The 21,660-nt window shown below is 45.8% G+C and overlaps 1 protein-coding gene across 5 annotated transcripts in view; it reads right to left on the reverse strand.

Moving 5' to 3' along the window:
• Positions 1-1,953: 1,953 nt before the first annotated feature.
• The window catches only part of CTNNA3 (catenin alpha 3), a 1,496,635-nt gene continuing 1,476,928 nt past the window's right edge, over positions 1,954-21,660 (reverse strand). For all 5 annotated transcript variants that reach the window (XM_090056878.1, XM_090056880.1, XM_090056877.1 and 2 more), the window contains one exon: positions 1,954-4,336. In XM_090056878.1, the coding sequence (XP_089913004.1) occupies positions 4,049-4,336 (288 nt within the window). In that variant the 3' untranslated portion in view covers positions 1,954-4,048. The remainder of the gene's footprint in view (positions 4,337-21,660) is intronic.

A 21,660-nucleotide genomic window follows, 5' to 3' on the forward strand; every position in this document is an offset into this window, starting at 1 on the left:
CTCTTTTCAGGCTTCCCCCACACCTTCTGTAGTCATTCCCACCCTCAGCTTCCAAGCTCCTCATGGCTATCCTGCAGTTTTCTCCAGCAGCTGGAGCCTTTCTCCAGCTTCTAGCTCCTACTGCTGCTCCCTGCAACTTCTCTAGGTGCCCCAGAGCCATCCTCTGGCTCCCCACACCTAAAGCCCCTCTTTAACACCCATGCTTTCTCTTAGTCCCATTTTCCCTTCTCTCCCCATTTACCTTGTCAGCTCCCCTGGAGCTCTGGCTCCAGTCCCAGACTCTGTGCCAGCATGCTTCCCTGTTCTGAAGGCTTTGGGCATTGTCTTTTAATCAATTAAGATCAATTAACCTAAAGTTACCCCTGAGCCTCAGTTCTGCAGCCCAGGCCCCTCTCATCTATTGGTTCTAATCCCGGTCCTGGTGACTTTCATTTCCAGCAACTTTCACTCCCTACACTTCTACTTTCTTATCCTAACCTTTCCCCAGGTATCCCAAGTACACCAAGCACATACATACATACATATCACAATACCCAATTTAGGAACTCACTTGTGTGTGTGTGTGTGTAGGTGGGAGGTATGTGTGTAAATTAGTGAATACACAAATATATACATATATAGATATCGTTGTGTGTGTGTGGTATATGAATTAGTAATCCAAATATGTGTATTGGATGTGCAGGTGTTGGTAACTGGTAACTAATTCTGTCTAAATTTGGTTTGTATATTAAATTCGTGATAGGTGTGCATGAACCTAAACTAGTTATTTTGAATGTGTGTGTATCTGAGTTGCTAGTGTGAGTGTGTGTGTATATATAGATATAGGCATTGTGTGCATGATATACTAATTAGTGATCTGTGTCTAACTTCTGGGGTGTATAGTGTATGTGCTTGAATTGGTGATAGGTATGCACGTGCCTAGGCTGGTTCAGATGTGTGTGTGCCTAAGCTAGTAGTGTGTTAGTATGCACCTAATTGATTTGTGTGTTTGTATATGTGCAATTGTACACCATGCCCTCCTGTCTAATCATGCAATATTGAGATCCTAAGCATTGGCCTGACCCCTCAGGCCTACATATAGCACATAGATAAAAAGAAATATCCTTTTTTTATATAGGTCTGGCATTCTTTTGTTCAAGATACTTTTTTTAATTACATATGGACACATTGCCTATCTATTTTAGAAGTAAAAGCAAAGCACACAAACCAATAAATCACTTACCTGAAGCTTATGTAAATGTCAATCAAAAGTGAAGGCATAGTCTGTTCTTAAAAGTATTTTCTTTATATATCTTTGCCCTCTGAATGTGTGTGTGTGTGTGGGGGAGGGGGGTGTTGCATGAACATGAAAATAAGGAAGGTACAAAGAGCATTTCTTCATACCTTGAGGTATCCCTTATGGCTTGCCCACAGTGGAAGCCTCTTTCAGGTGAAGGGCAAGGAAAGCTCCCTACCTAGTACAATTGCCATGCTCCAGCAGACTTAATTAATTGGAATTCCAGTGCATCAGAACAGTCTTCATGCTCATGTTTAGGTACCTTCACACTGGAGGTACTAAACTTAATGTGCATTAGAAAAATGCATGTGTAGATGTGCCCACTATGTTTCACAATTTCTACTAGCATAGTTCAGCTGTGCCTAGCCTTGGTGATGAGCCTACAAGTTATAGCACCAGTCTGGCCCTAAAAGTTCAATTCTAGTCATCTTTAACAAACAGAGTTTTAATCTGAAGCTAGCCGTCATGCTTCTCACACAAACTCTTTTTCATATGCTTTCCATCTTTCATGCAGCTTCTCATGCGACATGCTTTTAATTTCACTGTGTTGTATAGTTGTGAGTCTGTCACATTTTAAAAATAACATAACATTTCTTCTGTATCCCCTTGGAGCTGGAGACATTAATAGATACACAAAAGCTTGGTAAAACAAGAAAACCTCACGGGTGTGTCAATTGCATTTTATTATTTATATGACCTCTAAAAGCATTTAGTTTAAAGATTTGATAACAAAGTGGCCAATAACAAAAGCATGAGTCAGCCTAAAGGCTTTATTAAAAGGAAAATGAGCATACAAACGTATAGTATATTTGCAAACTGAACCTTACTGAGGGTGTGGAGACCAATCTGAAATATCACTTAGAAATCTGAACAACATTTAGAGCAAACATCCCCTCACTCCCTTCTCCACACAACGCATCCTTGCAAAAGCATTGCTTTCTACAGAACTCCTCAGTGGCTCTCAACCCCTCTACCTACTATATTGGTTTGTCAGCTGTCTAGACTTTCAGGGAACTGTAGGTATATTCACCTTTTTAAGATCTGTGGACACATTAGGAACTTCAAGTCAAGCGGCGTGAGATTTTTTCCAGTATCTCATTACTGAAGCCCCTTGGTAACCAGACTCGTGGACAATGAGTGACAAGATCCTTTAGATATGGTTGCAGGATGCTCCACTAGATCCTGTGTTATAGGATGGCTGTAGAAAAAAAGAGAGGCGATGGGACTATTTTCCCCATTCATGCTGCCATATGTGGGAGAAGAGCTAGCATACCTCGTTTACCAAAACATTTCAATTTACATGTTGCAGCAATCCAAGTTGTGCAGTCTCTTACTAAACAAATTAGCGATTTTATGTTTTATGAAAACCTGAGATGGGAGATGACTTCCTGACCTTAATACTTAGTGAAGGGAGAATTTTGATCACCAGCCCCTCCAGCCAAAGTCAACTTTGAGATAAGTGCTGAGGGCTTTAGAGAGAGGGGGAAAAGAGAAGCTCATGCTGTGTAACTTTGTAATTACCAAGCTAAAATTCACATTTGCTTGGAATCCTGAACCCAAGGTTTAACTCAAATGAATACAGGTTTCAATTAAAATAATTTTATCACAGATCTAGAAAAGATATTCTCTCTCAGATTATTTCACAGAGCTAGAGTGGCAATTAAAGGCTAATAGCACTTTCTGTCATATTTATATGTTGTGAAATATAGTAATTTAGCAAGCTGTCTGCCACCTGGAATGGTCCTGCAGTTCAGGAGTGTGGTACTATGAGCAAAGTAGCTTAAATCCACTGCAATTATATTGCAAAATCTTAATATTTATAGGGTGCTTTCAAAATATTTCCATCTGCATTTTACAAATTAATATCAGGTATTATGATTGTGACAGGATTATTATATACACAATACTTTATAGTTATTTTCAGATTTATTAGCACTTATGGAAATAATAGTCACTAACCTGTTTTCCCAGAATACATAAGCTAGCCCATGAAGTAAAATATGAATAAGTGGTAACACTTCCAAGATTTCTTTAAAAGATTCTTACTACTGGTTATTAAGAAAACCTGCTTTTGATACTATTATTACATCTATGCTCTTACGCTTTTTGTTTCACCAAATATTTCTAATCATATTTTTTCACTTTTACTTATAGTGAAAGTTTATGCTTAATAGACTTATGAAAAAAAAAAAAAATCTCTTCAACTCTTTTAATGTGGATAAGTTGAACAGGCCAGACATTCAGGAAGTGTAAAATCAGCCCAGATCTTTATTTCAATGAAACTACAGTGATTCATGCCAACTAAGCATCTGGTCCAATATTCCCTACCCTCAGAAGGTGTTGTAGAATATCTTAAAATTTCATGCAGTCTGGCCATATTCATCAGGTGTAATCTCATTGCAGTCAATGAAGTTATACAGCAGATGAATTTGGCTCATTGTGCATTGCCTTCCAAATACATGAAAGCCAGCTATGCATACCCTTAGCATAACACAGCACTGTGACCGATCACTCAAAATGGTTTGTGTCAAACAAGGCATTACAAAACAGAAAAAACAAGTGTCAAAATCAGAGAATAAAAGACAATGTTTTATATTCTGTGTACTTAATACACCTAAGTGTTAAAAAAAATTTCTGTAAAAGACAGAGCAATTGTTAAACATACAAAAACAGAAGATCCCCAACATTAACGTACTTGCAGGTTTTAACAAGTGGGAAAAACCAAGATACAAAGTGAGCAGTTTCAAACTACATAGTGGCAAAATAAGAATGTTAGATTATTTCTCTTCCTCTAAATTCACTCATGGCTTGAACAGGATGGATACTTTTCTTAGCAGAACCTTTCCTGATGGCTGCATAGATTTCTTCTGGCTTCTCTCTTTTAATCAGGGGCTTCTTTTCTGGGGCCTTCATCCTCCACATCACAATAGGGTGCCGTGGCCCAGTAGAACTTTGAATTTTGATAATCTTAGTGGAGGCAATATAGGACATCTTCACAGTCTGCACCACAGCATTCATTAAATTTTTGGCTGCCTGAATTAGTGAAGTGACACTATCCAACTGAAATAAGAAACATGACTGTTAGTCTAGGAATCACCCTGCCTCTTATTATAGCATATCGAGGAATAAATAGCATTTTAAAAAAAGGACTACCATATCAAATATAATATATTTGTTTTCCCTTTAGGATGTTTGATCATTATATTCAGTTTTCCACTACTCAGACTTAAAGAACATGGAACAATTTGAGATGCTGAACTATAAACTGCATAAGCATTCTTTAACATGAATTCACAGTCCTTGTGTGCAGAATATCATTGAAATTACTGTCATTGGTAATGAGACCAACTAACAGAAAAGCCATGAAAAGTCTACCTTTATTCCCTTACTTCAAACTAACACTAGAACAATTCTCCATTTGTTTCCCTTGTATTCCAAAGACTCCATTGCAAAGCTTCCTGGGAAATATAAGAATCTTGTCAAGTAGCTGGATTCTTTAGCAGTACTGAATCTATTCTATTGTCTTTGTGGTTAGGTCTTTCAAAGGAGATTAAAGGAAGATAGATGACCACCTCATCCAGTATAACCTCATAAATCCATCATGCTTGGGACTGAGCATCTGCCAGAAATTTGAAAATTCTGGATTTTTTTTTTTTTTAAACTGAAACAGCGGTCAGTCATTGGGGGGCGGGGCAGGGAGGGGAGCAGTGACTGGTCCTGCAGCACCAGTCACATGTGGAGCAGTGGATGGTGGTGACAGCCACCTGCAAGATTCCCTCTCTGCTGTTCCAGGACCAGCTTCCACTTCCCCCTATGCTGCTCTGGGACTGGCTGCCACTACTCCCCAATGTGCCCGATTTTTGAGAATTCTGGATTTATGAGGTCATACTGTATTATGACATTCAAAAGGATCTGAAAGCCTGAAATATATTAGGTTCTTTAAAAAAAAAGAAAAAGAAAACAAAAAACGGTTTAAGACTATAGAATGTATATTGCTGGTCTATGTATTTAGCTTCCAGATTTCAAACACCAACTGCTATGCACATACAAATTTTAAAATAAGAGGTCTTCTATGAATTTCTGTGGGCACTATAACATGCTGCTCCTATTCTGCCTTGCTAATAAGGACAGTATATATAAGCTTTAATTCGAGCAAGCTGGCTCTGTGCCACTTCACTGAAGTTTCAGGGAACCAAATTGGCTACTGGTAGGTGTTTGCCTTTCTATATCAAACAAAGAAGTCCCTTCAGACCATAGAAAAAGCTACCAAATTGATGGCTCTGTGAAAAAGGCAAACAATTCTAGCATATGTTAGCAGAGGTGGAAAACTATGGACACCTTGTATAGGGCACTAAGGAGACCTAATTTAGGCCACTCAGTACAATTCAGAATACCCTCATACAGGAAAAAAAATTCATACTAGACTAGGTACAAAGAAGGGCTATTAGGATGATCAGGAACATGGGCAGCTTAGGGTTTGTGCAGACATTTTCATAAATAGGGTTATGTATGTGCATAACTATGATTAGGTCAATCTAAATGCTAATCTGTGAGACATTCAGGGAAGTTAATTGAGCAAAAAATGGTGGGACCGATTTAAATGAGTTCACCTGAGAATGTGAACTAAGTTAGATCTAAAATGGTTTAGCCTGATCTAGTGAACCTCTCCACATATTCAGAGCACAGCCCTAGGGCTAGGGAAGCCAAACTACTCACTCTAGCCCTGGGATTTCACTTTTCCTACCCACCTTCCCGAACCTGACAGAGCTATTTTTTAGTCTCTCACCCCTCCCTTGCTCTCATATGGAGAACCTTCCCACCAGCACCTGCTACCGCCCAGTTCTGCAAAACCTCCCCCAGACCCACCAGCCACCTTTGTGGACCTGCTAACACACCTTAATTCCATCCGCCCCAAGTTACACGCAGTTCACAGCATGACTCTCAGCACTAGTGAATGTTTACATGTTTTGCTCCTAAATTACGATCATGTAGCTTAAAAAAAAGCCATGTGATTGCAGACTGGGTGCGGCAAACATCTGCACATACCCTTATTTTATGTATGGACACCAAAAGAAATTTTTTTTTTTTTTTTAAACTTAACTTAGCAACACAGAAGATAAGAGCAGTTATAGTTGCTGACTATATTATTCATCATAGCAGGTCAATATCAGAGAGACATGCTAGTTAAGATAAAGGAAAATGTTAGCATATGAGCAAATTGGCAACATTGTTCTGGCTATTTGTAGGATCATAGGAATGTAGGGCTGGCTAGGACTTTATACCATCATCTTGTCCAGCCCACTGCTCAAAGCAGAATCATCCCTGACTAAACTATCCCAGCCAAGTATCTGTCCAACCAACTCTTGACATTTTTCAGGGATTGAGACTTCACAACTTCTCTATGTAGCCTGTTCCAATGCTTGAGCATCCTCTTAGTTAAAAAGCTTCTTCTAATCTCCAACCTAAATTTCCTCTGATGCATTTTGTGGTCATTTTTCCTAGTCCTGGCTCCTACAGCCACAGCAAAAAGTCTATCACCCTGCAGGTACTTGAAGACTGTTATCAAAACTCCTTTCAGTCTTTTCTTTTTCAGACTAAACAATCCTAGTTCTTTCAACCTTTCCTCATAAGTCACCCTTCCCCAGCCTCTAACCATCTTTGTTGCTCTGCACTGCACTCTTTCCAACCTGTCCACATCTTAGTTGAAGTTGGGGATCCAGAACTGAACTCAGTACTCCAGGTAAGGCCAGAAAATTTGAAAGGTCAAAATTCAAGATTTTTAACTATCAGCAGCATGAAAATCGGAAACAGCTTTCAAATGGGAGTAGTGGGAAGTTAAATCCAAGGTGACCCTTCCTATTCTCCTTCCTAAAAATGGTTTGTACAGAATTTCTCTATTTGTGCTCTCTGAGCTTTTGGCTAAACCTAGGTATTGCATGTCATCCCTAAGCACTCAGGAAGCTTGTTACCTGCTCAGGTGAATGCTTACAATTTTGTTTTTGTTCAGATAAGGAACAGTTTCTGATAGGACCAGATAACAGCTGAGCTATTTATTTCAGTATTTATTTCTCTGAGTTAAAAGTGCTTTCTCCCTTGAAGTTAAGTTGTCTGTGTTGTTGTCATATAGCAATACAGAGCTGGCAGAGGATAAGTTTACTGTGTAAATCATACGAGTTACCCGAATGAGTAGCTTGTTTTATCATCAGGTAAGTCACTGTACTCATATTTAAGTATAAGGCTGACAATTTCAATTTGGAAAGGCATCTCCATTTTGAATAGCTTTAAGGAAATCTTATTTTGATATTTACCTTGTATCTACCCAAGTACTTAATATATTTTAAGTCTGCTTGCTAGTAGGGCAGTAACAAGCAAATATTTCAGGAAGCAGAAAAATTAAGCATCGAATAGTCAGAAAGCTAGGACAGGAACAGCATGAGTTAAGGTAATACCAAACAAACCTCAAAGAGTTATTTCCAATTTTCTCTTTTTATAGTGTGATATATGTTGATAGGGTTGAGTTTGTTTGTGATGTGTTTATGCAAGTGAGGAGGAAAGCTAATAACATTTGGATATCTATCCAAAAAAAAAAAACACCACTTACTTAGGATGCTGTATGCAGCTTTGAAAGATAGTCTTCCGTAACAGGGGGCCTGCTTGGGGCTGCTTTCCCATAGGCCTGCCCACCTGTTCCTGGGCTAACCACCCACGTTCTCACGCACCATGCCTTGATGGTAATTAGTTCATAAATGTTAATCAAACGGGAGGCTGCCCATTTTCTGCCCTGATGCCAGGGGGTGCTATCTGCAGCTCCTTTCCTCCCCTGCACCACAGCCCAAGCCTCACAGATGACATCTATAATTCTTATTGTCACCGGCCCCCCACACTAGGCCCCAGAATCCTACTGTTGAACCCCCACCTGGGTCCTCTCATCAGGCAGCTTCTTCCGCTGTCATAACAGGCAACATAGCTCCCTAAGCTGATCCCCTTTGGGTGTGACACCACACTGGGACCTTCGGCTCACTAGCCCTGGCCTACCTCCAGGCCAATCGAAACCCCAGGTATTCAGCTCTTGGGCGTTCCTCACGGTGAGCCCCTGGCCCTTCGACCCTTCCAGTCCTGACCCCAGCATGGGCCAAATCAGGGGAAGCTCAGACAGGCCTGAGTCTATGACCCTTACTCTTTCACCATGGGGTCCACCTACCTGACCCTCCAACAAAAGGGGTAACCCACCCAGTTGTGAGGGCTAGAGGTTAAGGCACCCAAACCACCTTTCACTGGCATGGTAACTGGCCTGGCATTTCCTGGGAGCCCCCGCACCGCTGGGAGCCCCACCAGGCCACCCAGTCCCACCAGAGTGCAGTTTTAGATCAGACCCAGGACCAGGAGCCTCCTATCCTTCCCCTACAGATCTTCCCTTACCTCTAGATGATATCAGCAGCCCCCCAGCCAGGCAATGTTCTGCTGCTGGAGGCGAGGCAATAACTGCCTTGTTTATATGGACAGCCCTGAATCTAAAATGGCTGCTCTTATTAGGCATCTGGCAGCTGCCAGCTCCAGGTCCTTAAAGTGGCAGGCACACACAGTGCCCTACCACATCTTCAAATCCCATCCTTTTTCCTCTTCAACCTACCTATCTTTTCTGAAACCCGTATGGATTCTGTCTCTTACAGGACATCCAGTTGTAGACTAAAAATGGTCCAAATCTGACTTCCTCTCCTTCTAACTGATGTCTGATTAATCTATTAAAATGTGCTTTTCTATAATTTGAAAAATTGCAAAAATAGATTTTAGAGAATTATAGGAAGCCTTCATTTCTACTTTTCCAAGCTGAAATAAGCAGTCCTCTACAGCCTAATAGTTATGGCATTCACTAGAAGCCTTGTGCTCTTTTCCCAGATTCAATAAATTTAAAATTACACACACTTCTCCTATTGACAAACTTAGGAAGCTCTTCACTCCCTTTTCCTGTTTTGTGCATCTCATTCTCAAGCAGCTAACTCTCCCAGTACATTATACCAGAAGCCTAAGTGCCTACTGAGGGTGGGGCATGAAAAGTCAGGCACTGCAACAGTCACCATCTACGTTTTGTAGACCTAGCTTGAACACAGTTGGATTAAAGCACTGAAGTTACCCAAAGGGCACACCCAGACCAACACGCACATGCCTTTTGCAGCATCTCAAAGCCTTTGAGATGCTGCAAGAGGCATGTGAGGAAATGAAAAAATGTTCCCCCCACTGCAAATTTGCAGCGCAGGGGCAAAATTAGACCCCTAGATATCCAGGGGTAAAAAAACCCCAAAGAAACAAAAAAAAACACTTCAGAGGAAAAAAGCAGGGCAGGGCACAGTCCCAGACCATGTCCTGAGGTAGCTGGAGGCTGGGTCCAGAGATGCTCTGGTAGCCATCCAGAGCAGCTTTATGGTTTGCCCTCACCCCAGTGCTGAAGCATGCTGCTTGCTGAGCTAGACCCATGATCCTGCCTCTAAACAGTGGGTAGGGGAGCTGGAGGGTGGGGAATGGGACCATGGGAGGACCCCTGCCTACTCCCACAGGCCCCCCAATCACTGCCCTGCCAGGCCCCATCCCCTGCCTGCCCCCTGAACCCCCTCGTTGATCACTGCCCCACCCAGCCACAGCATCCTGGCAATTTAAAAAAAAGAAGAAAAGACTGGACTCACTGGCGGCAGCAGCTGCCATTGAGGTCACTGGGGCTTCATGGCAAAGCCCCCTGTGCAGCAGGAGGCCCAGATGACAGCCACAGCAGACCCAGCTGGAGCCGCACAGTGCCCTGTTGAACCTGGTCGCACCTGCTGAATGGGGCAGTGGCAGTGTGGATGCCAGGTGTCTGGCACTGGGCCTTCCTGCCTCATTGCCATGCAAGGGGGGCTCTGCCACAAGGCCCCAAAGCCCCCACAGCCCCTGTCCCAAGTGGGTGAGTATGAGGCTGGGTGAGTGTGAGGGGGGTTTTTTGTTTCGTTTTTTAAGTGCCAGGGGGCTGGGGCTGGGTGGGGCAGCCATTGAGGGAATGGAGTGCAAGCAGGGGGTGGGGCTGAATGGGGCAGCCATCAGGGGGCTGCAGGAGCCACTGGGGGATGGGGCCAGGTGGGCAGCAAGCCAGGGGGCTGGGGCAGTAAGTGAGGATGGGGCATATGTGACTTGCAGGGAGAGTGGTTGCCCCTGATGGGGTCATGTGGCCTCTGTTAGGGGGGCTATAACCCCTCTTGGGTGTCTGTAACCTCTGTTGGGGGGCTGTAGCCACTGTGAGGGTCTGTGGCCCTTGTGGGGGGTCTAACCCCTGGGGGGGCTGTGGCCCATGTGGGGGGCTGGAAGGCCTGTTGGGGGACTGAAACCCCTGTAGGGGGGCTGTGCAGGGGGGTTGCACCCTGCAGGAGGCAAGGGACCCATCCCTCCTGAGCAGTCCCCCTGAAGTCCCTCCACAATCCACCTACCCAAACACCCCACAACCTCCCCACAGCCACTCACACCTCACACCCTTTCCACCCCACTCCTGCAAACCTCACATCCTCCTCCACCACACACACACACACACCTTGCCTGCCCAGCTTCCGGACAGTATGAGACCTGCTGGCAGGAGCTGTGGGTGCAGGGGAAGCTGTCTTCACAACCTGGATAGTGAAGGGGTCACAGAGAGCTCTAACTGCTCTAGGGTAAGAAAACCAAAGGCAAACAGTAAAACATATAGGCGTTTAGAAGTCTACCAGTGTTGCTATAATCATAATAAAATGAATTCTAAATGGCTTTAACACTGTAGGTATATCAATAAAACATTGCCCAACTGATCACTCACTCTTCCTCTCACTTGCTCTCCCTATATAGTGGTCTTTTGTTTTAATTATGGCAAACATGGATTTTGACGTATTTTACAGAGTGACTTTGGATTTTTTTTTTTTTAAACCAAGGATTTTTTAGTTTTCAAATAGGAAACACTAGAATTCCTGCCAGGGAGGCAAGTGGCAGGACCCAGACAGAGGATCCTGCTTAGAGCTGGCACCTTGGACCCAGCTGGAGGTGGCTGACTTGACCAATTGGGGCCAGGAGGACATGCTTTAACAGTTCAAATCAGGCTGCCACACTGGGAGCATCTTCCAGGCAATACCTGCCCAGATGGCTGGGCAGGGGGCACACATGGCAGTAGTGCCACACAAAAGCCAACTCTGCAGCCACATCCCACAGGAAGCTGGCCCAGAGGGGCAGATGCTTTTACTGGCTGTGCAGTCCCCATCCAGGTCTGTCAGGTGCACAGCAGGTCACAGCCAGACTGCTGCAGTGGGTAAAGGGTGCAGGGAACTCTCAGGGCTGTTTCAGAAGTCCAACTGGAAGAAGGAGTAGTGTCCCCATGTACTAATTGGCTGGGGCCCAAAAGCTCCTGAGATCGAGTAGCCCTGAGTTTTTTCTAGGGATGCTTTTTGTACTGATGGGGCCAGAACAGGGCGGCTGCTTATACTGCTGGTGGCAGCACAGGAGCTGCACCCTGGCTCTAGCTCCCCCTGGCTGCAGATCCAGGTGGATCCAGGCAGTGTTTTTTGCCCCAGGTGGCACAACTTGACCCACACCAAAGTGCATGTCCTGGCACATGCACTGAGGCAAAAAGCCCCAGCTTAAATTTGCACTGATTCTATTTGAGCTGCTGCAAACGCATGTACTTGTATGTGTGGATACACCCATAGTATTTTTGTTTGTAGCTGTGTTGGTCTAAAGACATAGGGAGGCAACCTTCTTTGGGTATATGTGATATCTTTTATACTAATCAGGTCTAATAGAAGTTACTTCTGTGTTTTTTAAAATTTTACCCAGGAATATTTTTATTTCATGCTACTGTGGAAGAGGCAAACAGTTCATTAGTTATATCAGTACTATGTCCATGAAACACCATCTTCCCAGGAGTTAGCTGTAATTGGCATATGCAGCCTTTCCTGTTGAATTCAAGAAACTACAATTTGGACATGGTAACTTACTTCCTACAAATCCTTCACCATGGAATAATGTCTAAGAAACTAAGCCTTCACATTAAAAAATAAATAAATAAACAAGCAAACAAATAAATAACCATATATTTGCCCTGAAAACTGAATGTGTTACAATGCATTGTAAATAATAAACTAAAAATTACAAACTTGGACCTTGCTCCTTTCCAAACTATCCCTCTTGGCTCCATTGCTGTTTTGTCTTAAGTGATGTTCTGGTTCATTATTTCAGAAACTGAAATGACTTCCTAAGATCCAAATAAGCTTGCAAAAAAGAAATTCAGTGAGGCTTAGGGAGCAGCGTGAGATGCACAGGTGAAAGCCCATCACACCTCCGCACCCCAAAGTCCCCCAGTAACTCCCAACTGCCACGGAGCCCCATGCCGACCCCCAACAGCAGCCAGAGGTAAGCAGGGCCTGTGGTGGGACAGACTAGCCCAGATCAGCTGCAGTAGGCAGCTGAGTGGGAACTGGGGAGGGTGAGCATGAGGGCCCAAGGCCCTGCCTCTGCGCCCCCACCCTAGTGAAACCAGTCCCAGGCATAGTGAGGCCTCCAGTGGCATGATATGGATGGTCACAAGCCACACCCCGAGGGTCCCCTCAGGGTCTGAGGACCCACTCTCTCACACCTCAGAGACCTCCACCCAGATGGAGCCCATGGTTCCCGGCTCCATGCAGATGAAGTCTCTGGCTCAGCTGTGGGGGCTGCCTCTAGCTTTTTCAGGCTCTGGGGCCCTGGAGTATAGCCATCTCCCCTTGTGGGGTCTGCTCCTTACTGGGGTCTCTGGCGCACCAGCTGGAGGAGCTTCAGGCCACAGTCCAGAGACTACGTTCCATATGGGACTGCGAGCAGGAGATAGACTCCAACTGCCAAGCCCTTCTCCCCCAGGAGATGGAGGGTAGACCATGGTCTCCCTCCAGGAGAACGGAAGACCCAGGGACCTCCCATACTGTCCAGCCACGGGGTTGGACCAAGGCGGCCAAGGGCCCCAAGACCCGCTGCACCAAGGTCCCTGGCCAGCTGGAGCTCTGCAACAGGTACAAGCCTCTTACAGCCTGAGCAGAGTCTACTGAATTGCCAGCTCCAACAGGCAACACAGGCTCAACTGTAATTACCACCCCCACTCTCCCTAAGAGAGAATGCAGTGTTTGTCATGGGAGACTTCATCCTGAGGGGGACGGAAGGGGCAATCTGCCGCCCCAATCCTTCGGCTTGGAAATTTTGCTGCTTCCTGGGACCCCGTATCTGAGACATTGCAGAGAAGATCCCTTAACTCCTCCAGCCCACTGACCACTACCCTATGCTGCTCATCCATCTGGGCACCAATGACATGGCTGGAACCCTCCCAGCTGGGTCATGAGGCACTATAGGGATTTGGAAGCAGGGCTTAAGGGGATGGGGGAACGGGTGGCATTTTCCTCGATCCTTCTGGTTTTGGGCTATGGGCTGAGGAGGGAGAGGAGGATACAGGTAGTGAACCAAAGGCTGCAGTGCTGGTGTCAATGGGAAGGCTTCAGCTACCATGACCACAGTCTGCTCTTTGGTGAGAGAGGCAGTGAGCTGCTGGGAAGGGATGGAGTCCACCTCTGTCCACAGGGGAGGAGGCTTTTCTCAGCCAGCTGGCTGACCTGCTCCACCAGGCTTTAAATTAAGCCTTCTGGTGGGCAGGGGGATTACCACCACTGCTGGCATGCTGAGCAACCCTTGCAAAGCCAGCAGGCCAAGGCACTTAAGGGAACCTATCCCTGCCCCAGCCCTAGAGCAGCTGTAGGCAAGACAAGGGCCCCCAAGGGGACACTTGCATGCCAATACACCAATGCCAGAAGCTTGGAGAAAAAGCAGGAGGAACTTGTCCTCCTGCACAACACAAATAATTACGATGTCATAGGGATAATGGAACAAAAGGGGTGGAGGTGTAGCTCTCTAGGTCAAGGAGAACTACGCATCCTTACAAGCTGAGATTGGCACCCAAGGTGGATAACTAGAGACCCTCTAGGTTAAAATCTGTGGGGAACATGGCACAGGAGATACAATGGTGGGAGTCTACCACAGACCTCCCTCCCAGAATCAAGAGATTGACCAGGAGTTCCCCAGAGAATTGGCTGAGGCTGCATTCTCCTGGTCCATGGTTGTCATGGGGAACTTCAACTACCCGGACATCTCATGGGAAGAGCGCTTGGCGAAATCTGAACAGTCACAAAACTTGCTCACATGCTTGGATGAGCTCCATCTGACTCAAGAAGTCTACGGGCCAACAAGAGGCAAACCACTGCTTGACCTGGTGCTGGCAACTGAGGATGACCCAATTAGTGACCTCATGATCAAAGGGAAGCTGGGTGACAGCAACCATGAGCTGATCACCTTCACCATCTGCCAAAAAGCGGTCAAGTCAGTCAGCAGACAGAGGTCCTCAACTTCAGGAGGGCTGACTTTGAAAACTCAGGAGACTTGCGGTGAGGCCCTAAGGGACCACGACCCCAAAGGAAGGGGAGTCCAAGAAGAATGGTCACTCCTCAGGCAGTGATCCTAGATGCACAAGCTAAGGTTATTCCATCTCTAAGGAAAGGCAGCAAAAGATCACAGCAGCCCCCTTGGCTCTCCAGGGAACTGACGGTCCTCCTGCATCTAAAAAGACAGACCTACAAAGGATGGAGGATGGGATTTACCTCCAGTGAGGAATACTCTGCACTGGTCCAGACCTGCAGGGAGCAAACCAGGAAAGCCAAGGCTGCCATGGAATTCCAAGTGGTCACAAGTATCAAGTACAATAAAAAAAAAGTCTTTTTTTACATATATGGGGAGGTGGAGGAAAAGCAAGGGCAATATTGGACCCCTGCTAAACCAAGAGGGAGAACTGTTGACCAATGCCCAGAAATAAGCCAACATGCTAAATGGGAACATTGCATCAGTGTTTCATCAGTCCCATGGGATGCACCTGCCCATTACAGGACAGGGACACCTAAGTGAGGATAGTTCCTTGCCCTCCATCAATGCTGAGCTAGTGAAAGAACAGCTTGAGAGGCTGGACAACTTCAAGTCAGCCAGCCCTGAGAATTTACACCTCAGAGTACTCAAGGAGCTGGCTAGCATCATAGCTCAGCCCCTGGCATGGATCATTGAGAGCTCCTGGCACTCTGGTAAAAAGTGCCTGATGATTGGAAGAAGGAAAATGTGGTGCCTTATCTTCAAGAAAGGGAGGAAAGTGGATACTGCAAACTACAGGCCCATCAGCCTGACCTCCATCCTGAGAAAAGTCTTAGAAAAAATCATCAAGGAGGCCATCCTTAAAGGACTGGCCAATGGCAACACCCTGAGGTACAGCCAGTACAGGTTTGTTGTGGGTAGGTCATGCTTGACCAATCTCATTTCCTTTTATGATCAGGTGACAAGGGAGAGGAGAGTGATGTCATATATCTTGACTTCAAAAAAGCCTTGATCTGGTATCTCATGACCACCTCTTAGCAAAACTGGCCTACTGTGGCCTCGGTTTCACCACAATCTGTTGGCTGGGGAACTGGCTCAGTGGTCGGACCCAGAGGGCGATGGTTGATGGAAGTCAATCATAGATTTCATAGACATTAGGGCTAGAAGGGACCTTGGAAGATCATCGAGTCCAGCCACCCACACAAAAGGCAGGAAGTCAGCTGAGGTCATAGGATACCAGCAAGAGAATCATCCAATTTGCTCTTGAAGGTGTTCAATGTAGGTGCTTGAACCACCTCCGATGGCAGGCTGTTCCAGACCTTGGGGGCTTGGACAGTAAAGTAATTCTTCCATCTGTCCAGTCTGAAATGGTGTTGCAGTAGTTTATGACCGTTCGACCTCGTCAGCCCTTGGGGCGCTCTGGTGAACAAACGTTCCCCCAGATACTGGTGGTCACCCCTGATAAACTTATAGGTGGCCATCAGATCACCCCTGAGCCTGCTCTTTTCCAGGCTAAAGAGCCACATGGCTCTCAGCCTGCCATCATAAGGTCTGTTTTCCTGACCTCTGATTATGTGCGTGGCTCTCCTCTGGACTCTCTCAAGCTTCTCCACATCCTTTTTGAATTGTGGAGCCCAGAACTGGATGCAGTACTCCAGCTGTGGCCTCACCGAGGCTGAGTACAAGGGGAGAATGATGTCCTGGGATTTGCTTGAGAAGCATCTATGGATGCAATCCAGCATTTTGGTCGCTTTAGTAGCTGCAGCATTGCATTGGAGGCTCATGTTCATCTTGTGGTCAATGATGACCCCCAAGTCTCTTTCTTCCATAGTGCTAGCCAGCTGAGCACTGCTGAGCCTATAAGGATGCTGCAGGTGTTTCTTCCCAGGGTGGAGAACCTTGCATTTTTCAGTGTTAAACACCATCAGGTTCTCGTCCACCCATTTGCTGAGCCTTTCCAGGTCAGCCTGGATCATCCACCTGACTTCTGGCATATATGCTTTGCCCCAAAGTTTGGTGTCATTGGCAAACTTGGCCAGTCCACTCCTGACTCCAATGTCCACATCATTAATGAAGATGTTGAACAATATGGGTCCAAGGACAGAGCCTTGGGGCACCCCACTAGTCACAGGACACCATGATGAGTGACTAGCATCAATTATTATCCTCTGGGTCCGACCACGGAGCCAATTTCTCCCAGCCAGCGGATCATGGTGGACCCAACGCCACAATTGGCCAGTTTTGCCAAGAGATCATGGGATACCAGATCAAAGGCTTTTATGAAGTCAAGATATATGACATCAATCTCTTCTCTCTTGTCCAGGTGATAGGTCACCTGGTCATTGAAGGAAATGAGATTGGTCAAGCAAGACCTACCCGCAATAAACCCATGCTGGCTATCCCTCAGAATGTTGGCATCTGCCAGTCCATTAAGGATGGCCTCTTTAATAAACTTTTCTCAGATCTTCCCCAGGATAGAAGTCAGGCTGATGGGCCTATAATTAGCTGGATCCACTTTCCTCCCTTTCTTGAAGATAGACACCACTTTGGCCTTCCTCCAGTCTTCTGGCACTACACCAGAGCACCAGGAGTTTTCAAAGATCTGTGCCAGGGGCTGGGCTATGACGCTTGCCAGCTCCTTGAGTACCCTGTTGTGTAGATTGTCAGAGGCAGCTGATTTCAAGGTATCCAGCTTCTCAAGATGTTCCTTCATGAGGTCAGCATTTATGGAGGCCAGGGGATCTCCCTCACCTGGACCTCCCTGTCCATAGTGGGCATGGGCGTCCCATGGTACTGATGAAAGACCAACGCAAAGTACCCATTTAATGGATTGGCTTTTTCTTGGGACACAATCATAGTGGTGTGCTGTGGCCAGTAGGGTCCCCCAAAGCTCTGCCCTTGGGCCTATACCATTCAACATCTTCATTAATGATGTGGACATTGATATCAGAAACGGACTGGCCAAGTTTGCCGACAAACACCTTACTTTGGGATAGAGTCCACACCTGAAGACAGGAGGGTGATCCAGGCTGACCTTGACAGGCTCAGGAAATGGATGGATGAGAACCTAATGGTGTTTAACACCAAAAAAATGCATGGTTTGCTACCTTGGGAAGAAAACACTGCAGCATGCTTATAGGCTCGGCAGTTCTACGCTGGCTAGCACTACAGATGAAAGGGTCTTGGGGTTCATGATTGACAACAAGATGAACATGAGCCATCAGTGTGATACTGCAGCTAGTAAGGAAGCAAAACGCTGGCTTGCATCCATAGATGCTTCTCAAGCAAATCCTGGAACATCATTCTCCCATTGTACTCGGCCTTGATGAGGCCACAGCTGGAGTACTGCATCTAGTTTTGGGGTTCAAAATTCAAAAAGTATGTGGAGAAGCTTGAGAGAGTGCAAGGTCTGGAATGGCCTGCCACTGGAAGTGTTTCAAGCATCTACTTTGAATGCCTTCAAGAGAAGTGTTTTTCTTGCTGGGATCCTATGACATAGCTGACTTCCTTCCCCTGGGGTAGGGGGCTGGACTCAGTGATCTTCCAAAGTCCCTTCCAGCCCTAATCTCTATGAAATATTTCAAAATAAATCTCTCTCATAAATCCTGTGAACTTCCCTGCTGAAAAGGTGAATATTTAACTACCTCTAAGTTGATTGAATAAGTTGCTTTGCATCATTTGCCATGGCCTGGTAGTGCGGGCCAGGGGAAAAGCAGGGAAAGAAGACAGATATCTCTGTTGCATTTAATATGGACAATAAAATTTGGAATTTAAGCAGGTGTCACAGGATGGGGTCCCTAAGGATGGCCGTGATCTCCTAAGGCCCCTTGACTATGTCAATTCAGGCCGAAGGGCACTCTCTATTCTTTTCCTGCCAGGTCTTGATATAAAATGTAATGTAGGGAGGCTGGCTTCACGTCTGGTCAGACACGATGTAGCAAAACCCCCAGTTTCTTTTTTTTATTATTATTTATCTTAAAATGTATTCCCTCCCCTTCCCCAACCATTTCGGACTTTTCTCTTCCTCTCTATTCCCTATAGATAAGTATAACTGAGCTCAAAGTTAGGATAAGGTTTAAGCATTTTTATTTTTGATGGCAAGTTTTTGGTTTTTGATATCCATTGTTTTATAATATTGTGTTTGTATTAATTTTTATTGTTGTATATTGTATTGTTGTCATTTTTGTATTGATTTTTGTTGTTTCATATGGTTATTGTATGGTTTAGGCCTGTGTTTGTAAGTGAACCAAAATAATGTCAAGTTTCCATTTTATATGTCAAGCCTCCAACTTCTGTTCTCTGCCTGGGTATCCCATGTTGCAACAATATGATTCATTGTACCCCTCCCATGTAAACTGATTCCCCAATGAATGAAAATGTATCTCAATCATACCCAATCAATGGTAGCAGGCCTCTACTGAATGGCCTGTAATGACTGGGCCATCACCTCGCATTGATTCATCCAGGAACCACAGACATCACCCAGGAAAAGAGACCAGCATTTGAAAAACAAGAGACCCAGCAGAACCAGCAACTCTACCATTGTACCCCACCATTACAGAAACCCAAAACTGCACATCCCTGCATGGAGCACACATGCTCAGTGTGTCAGGCGCTGACCCTTGCCTGGGCATGCCTCCTGTCACTAGGGTCACACACGGTCTGTCCCTATAAAGAGGGGCAGTGAAGACAGACCCAGTGGGAATGCCATTTCCATCTGGACTAGACCAGCTTCATGTCACCTATGCACCCCAGAGGCCCTGCCAGTGACCCCTCTGGACAACATCTACTGGACAAGGACCCCTTCCAGCCTGGATATGTAGATATTACCTGCATACCTCCTCCTGCAATTTGGACTCTCTCCTCCTGGACTTCAGTGGACTTCAGTGCACCAAGCCTCTCTAAACCCTGCTGCTGTTGTGTGGGTGGGTGGGAGGGAATCAATTTGTCATTGTGTCACCATCTCCCCTTTTCAATAAAACCACTGTCATTTGCAACCCCGAGTTAGATGATGATTTACTGAATCACAGTCCCTCCCCTATCTTGAATTCCAGCCTCATTCTCTCTCTCAGCTCCAGTTCCCACCCTCTCTGCTAATTTCCTCATCTCCTCCCAATTCCATTTCCCCTTGTCTTCCACCTCTCAGCTTGTCCTTGCTTTCCTGCTGTCCCTGCTGCTTTTCCTGTGTTTTTCTGCTGCCCCTCTCTCTCTTTTCAAGCTTTCCCCTCCCTGCACCTTCTGTAATCTCCTCCCTCCCCTGCAGCTTCCCAGCTCCTATTAGCTGTCCTGCAGTTCTTTCCAGCTTCCAGCACCTACTGCTGCTCTCTGCAACTTCTCTAGCTGCCCTGGAGCCATCCTCTGGCTCCCCACACCCAGAGCCCCTCTTTAACACCCACACTTTCCCTTAGTCCCATTTTTCCTTCTCTCCCCATCTACCTTTTCAGCTCCCCCATAGCTCTGGCTCTGGTCCCAGACTCTATGCCGGCATGCTTCCCTGTTCTGCAGGATTTGGGCATTGTCTTTTAATCAATTAACCTAAAGTTACCCCCAAGCCTCAGTTCTTCAGCCCAGGCCCCTCTAATCTACCAGTTCTAATCCTGGTCTTGGTAACTTTAACTCCCTACACTTCTACTTTCTTACCTTAACTTTTCCCCAGGTATCCCAAGTACACCAAGCATAAACATACATATCACAAGACCCAATTTAGGACCTCAGCTGTGTGTATGCGTAGGTGGGTGGTATGTGTGTAAATTGTGTGTGGTATATGAATTAGTAATCCACATATGTGTATTGAATGTGCAGGTGTTGGTAACTGGTAACTGATTCTGTCTTAATTTGGAGTGTGTAGTGTGTGTGAACCCAAACTGATTATTTGGAATGTGTGTGTATCCGAGTTGAGAGAGAGAGAGAGAGAGAGAGAGAGTGTGTGTGTGTGTGTGTGTGTGTGTGTACATACACACATATATACACACTCTCTCACTAGCAACAGTTGTACACTACACCCTCCTGTCTAACAGTGCATTATTGAGATCCTGAGCATATATACACATGTGTACATATATATATGGCATTGTGTGCATGATATACGAATTAGTGATCAGTGTCTAACTTTTGGGGTGTATAGTGTAAGTGCTTGAACTGGTAGTGTGAGTGTGCATGCCTAATAGGGTGCATGCACTTAGTGAGTGTGTGCATGTGCAGTTGTACACAATGCCCTCCTGTCGAATAGCTTAATATTGAGAGCTTGAGCATTGGCCTGACCCCTCAGGGCAACAATGGTACTGATGGACTTCCCTGTACTCCATGGGTCCCCAACCTTTTGGACTACATATGTGGCTCCAAACACCCCTTTACCATGCCTCAAGCCTTGCAGATGGTACTGGCATTGTCTTGCCTAGGCCTCATTATAATTTGGCCCCTTGTCCTCACTGGGGTCTCTTCTGTAGCACCTCCTTCTGTTCCCTTGCCTGGGTTGTGCAGGCTTCAGGAGACCTTGATGACCATGCTGTCATCTCCACCTGCATCTTCTGTTCCCTCTTCTGGCTCTTCTGAGCTTCACGTGAGATAAGCTGTTCTAGTGTGCAAGTTCTCTCAGGTTCCGCCACTATCAAGTGCCTGAATTCTTTGGACCCTCCTTTCTTGTCTGCTTGTACTCTTTGCTCTAAAGTGGCGACCCTGGCCTCAGCTTGTTCTTTCAGGGATTGGGCCACTTCTAACTGCCACTCCAACTGTGCTGTTTTTTCCTGCAGTCCTAATGGACTTCCCTGGACCCTGTGGGTCCCCAGCCTTATGGGCTATATGCATGGCTCCAACTGCCCCTTTACCATGCTGCAAGCCTTGCAGATGGTACTGGCATTGTCTTGCCTAGGCCTCATTTTAATTTGGCCCCTTGTCCTCACTAGGCTCTCCGCAGCCCTTCTCACTGCGCCCCTCAGCACTGGGATCTGTGCATCACAAAATGCTCTGCCCTCTCT

Source organism: Crocodylus siamensis, chromosome 7, assembly GCF_052110815.1.
Source record: "Crocodylus siamensis isolate JL-2025a chromosome 7, ASM5211081v1, whole genome shotgun sequence".
NCBI classification, from domain to species: domain Eukaryota; kingdom Metazoa; phylum Chordata; order Crocodylia; family Crocodylidae; genus Crocodylus; species Crocodylus siamensis.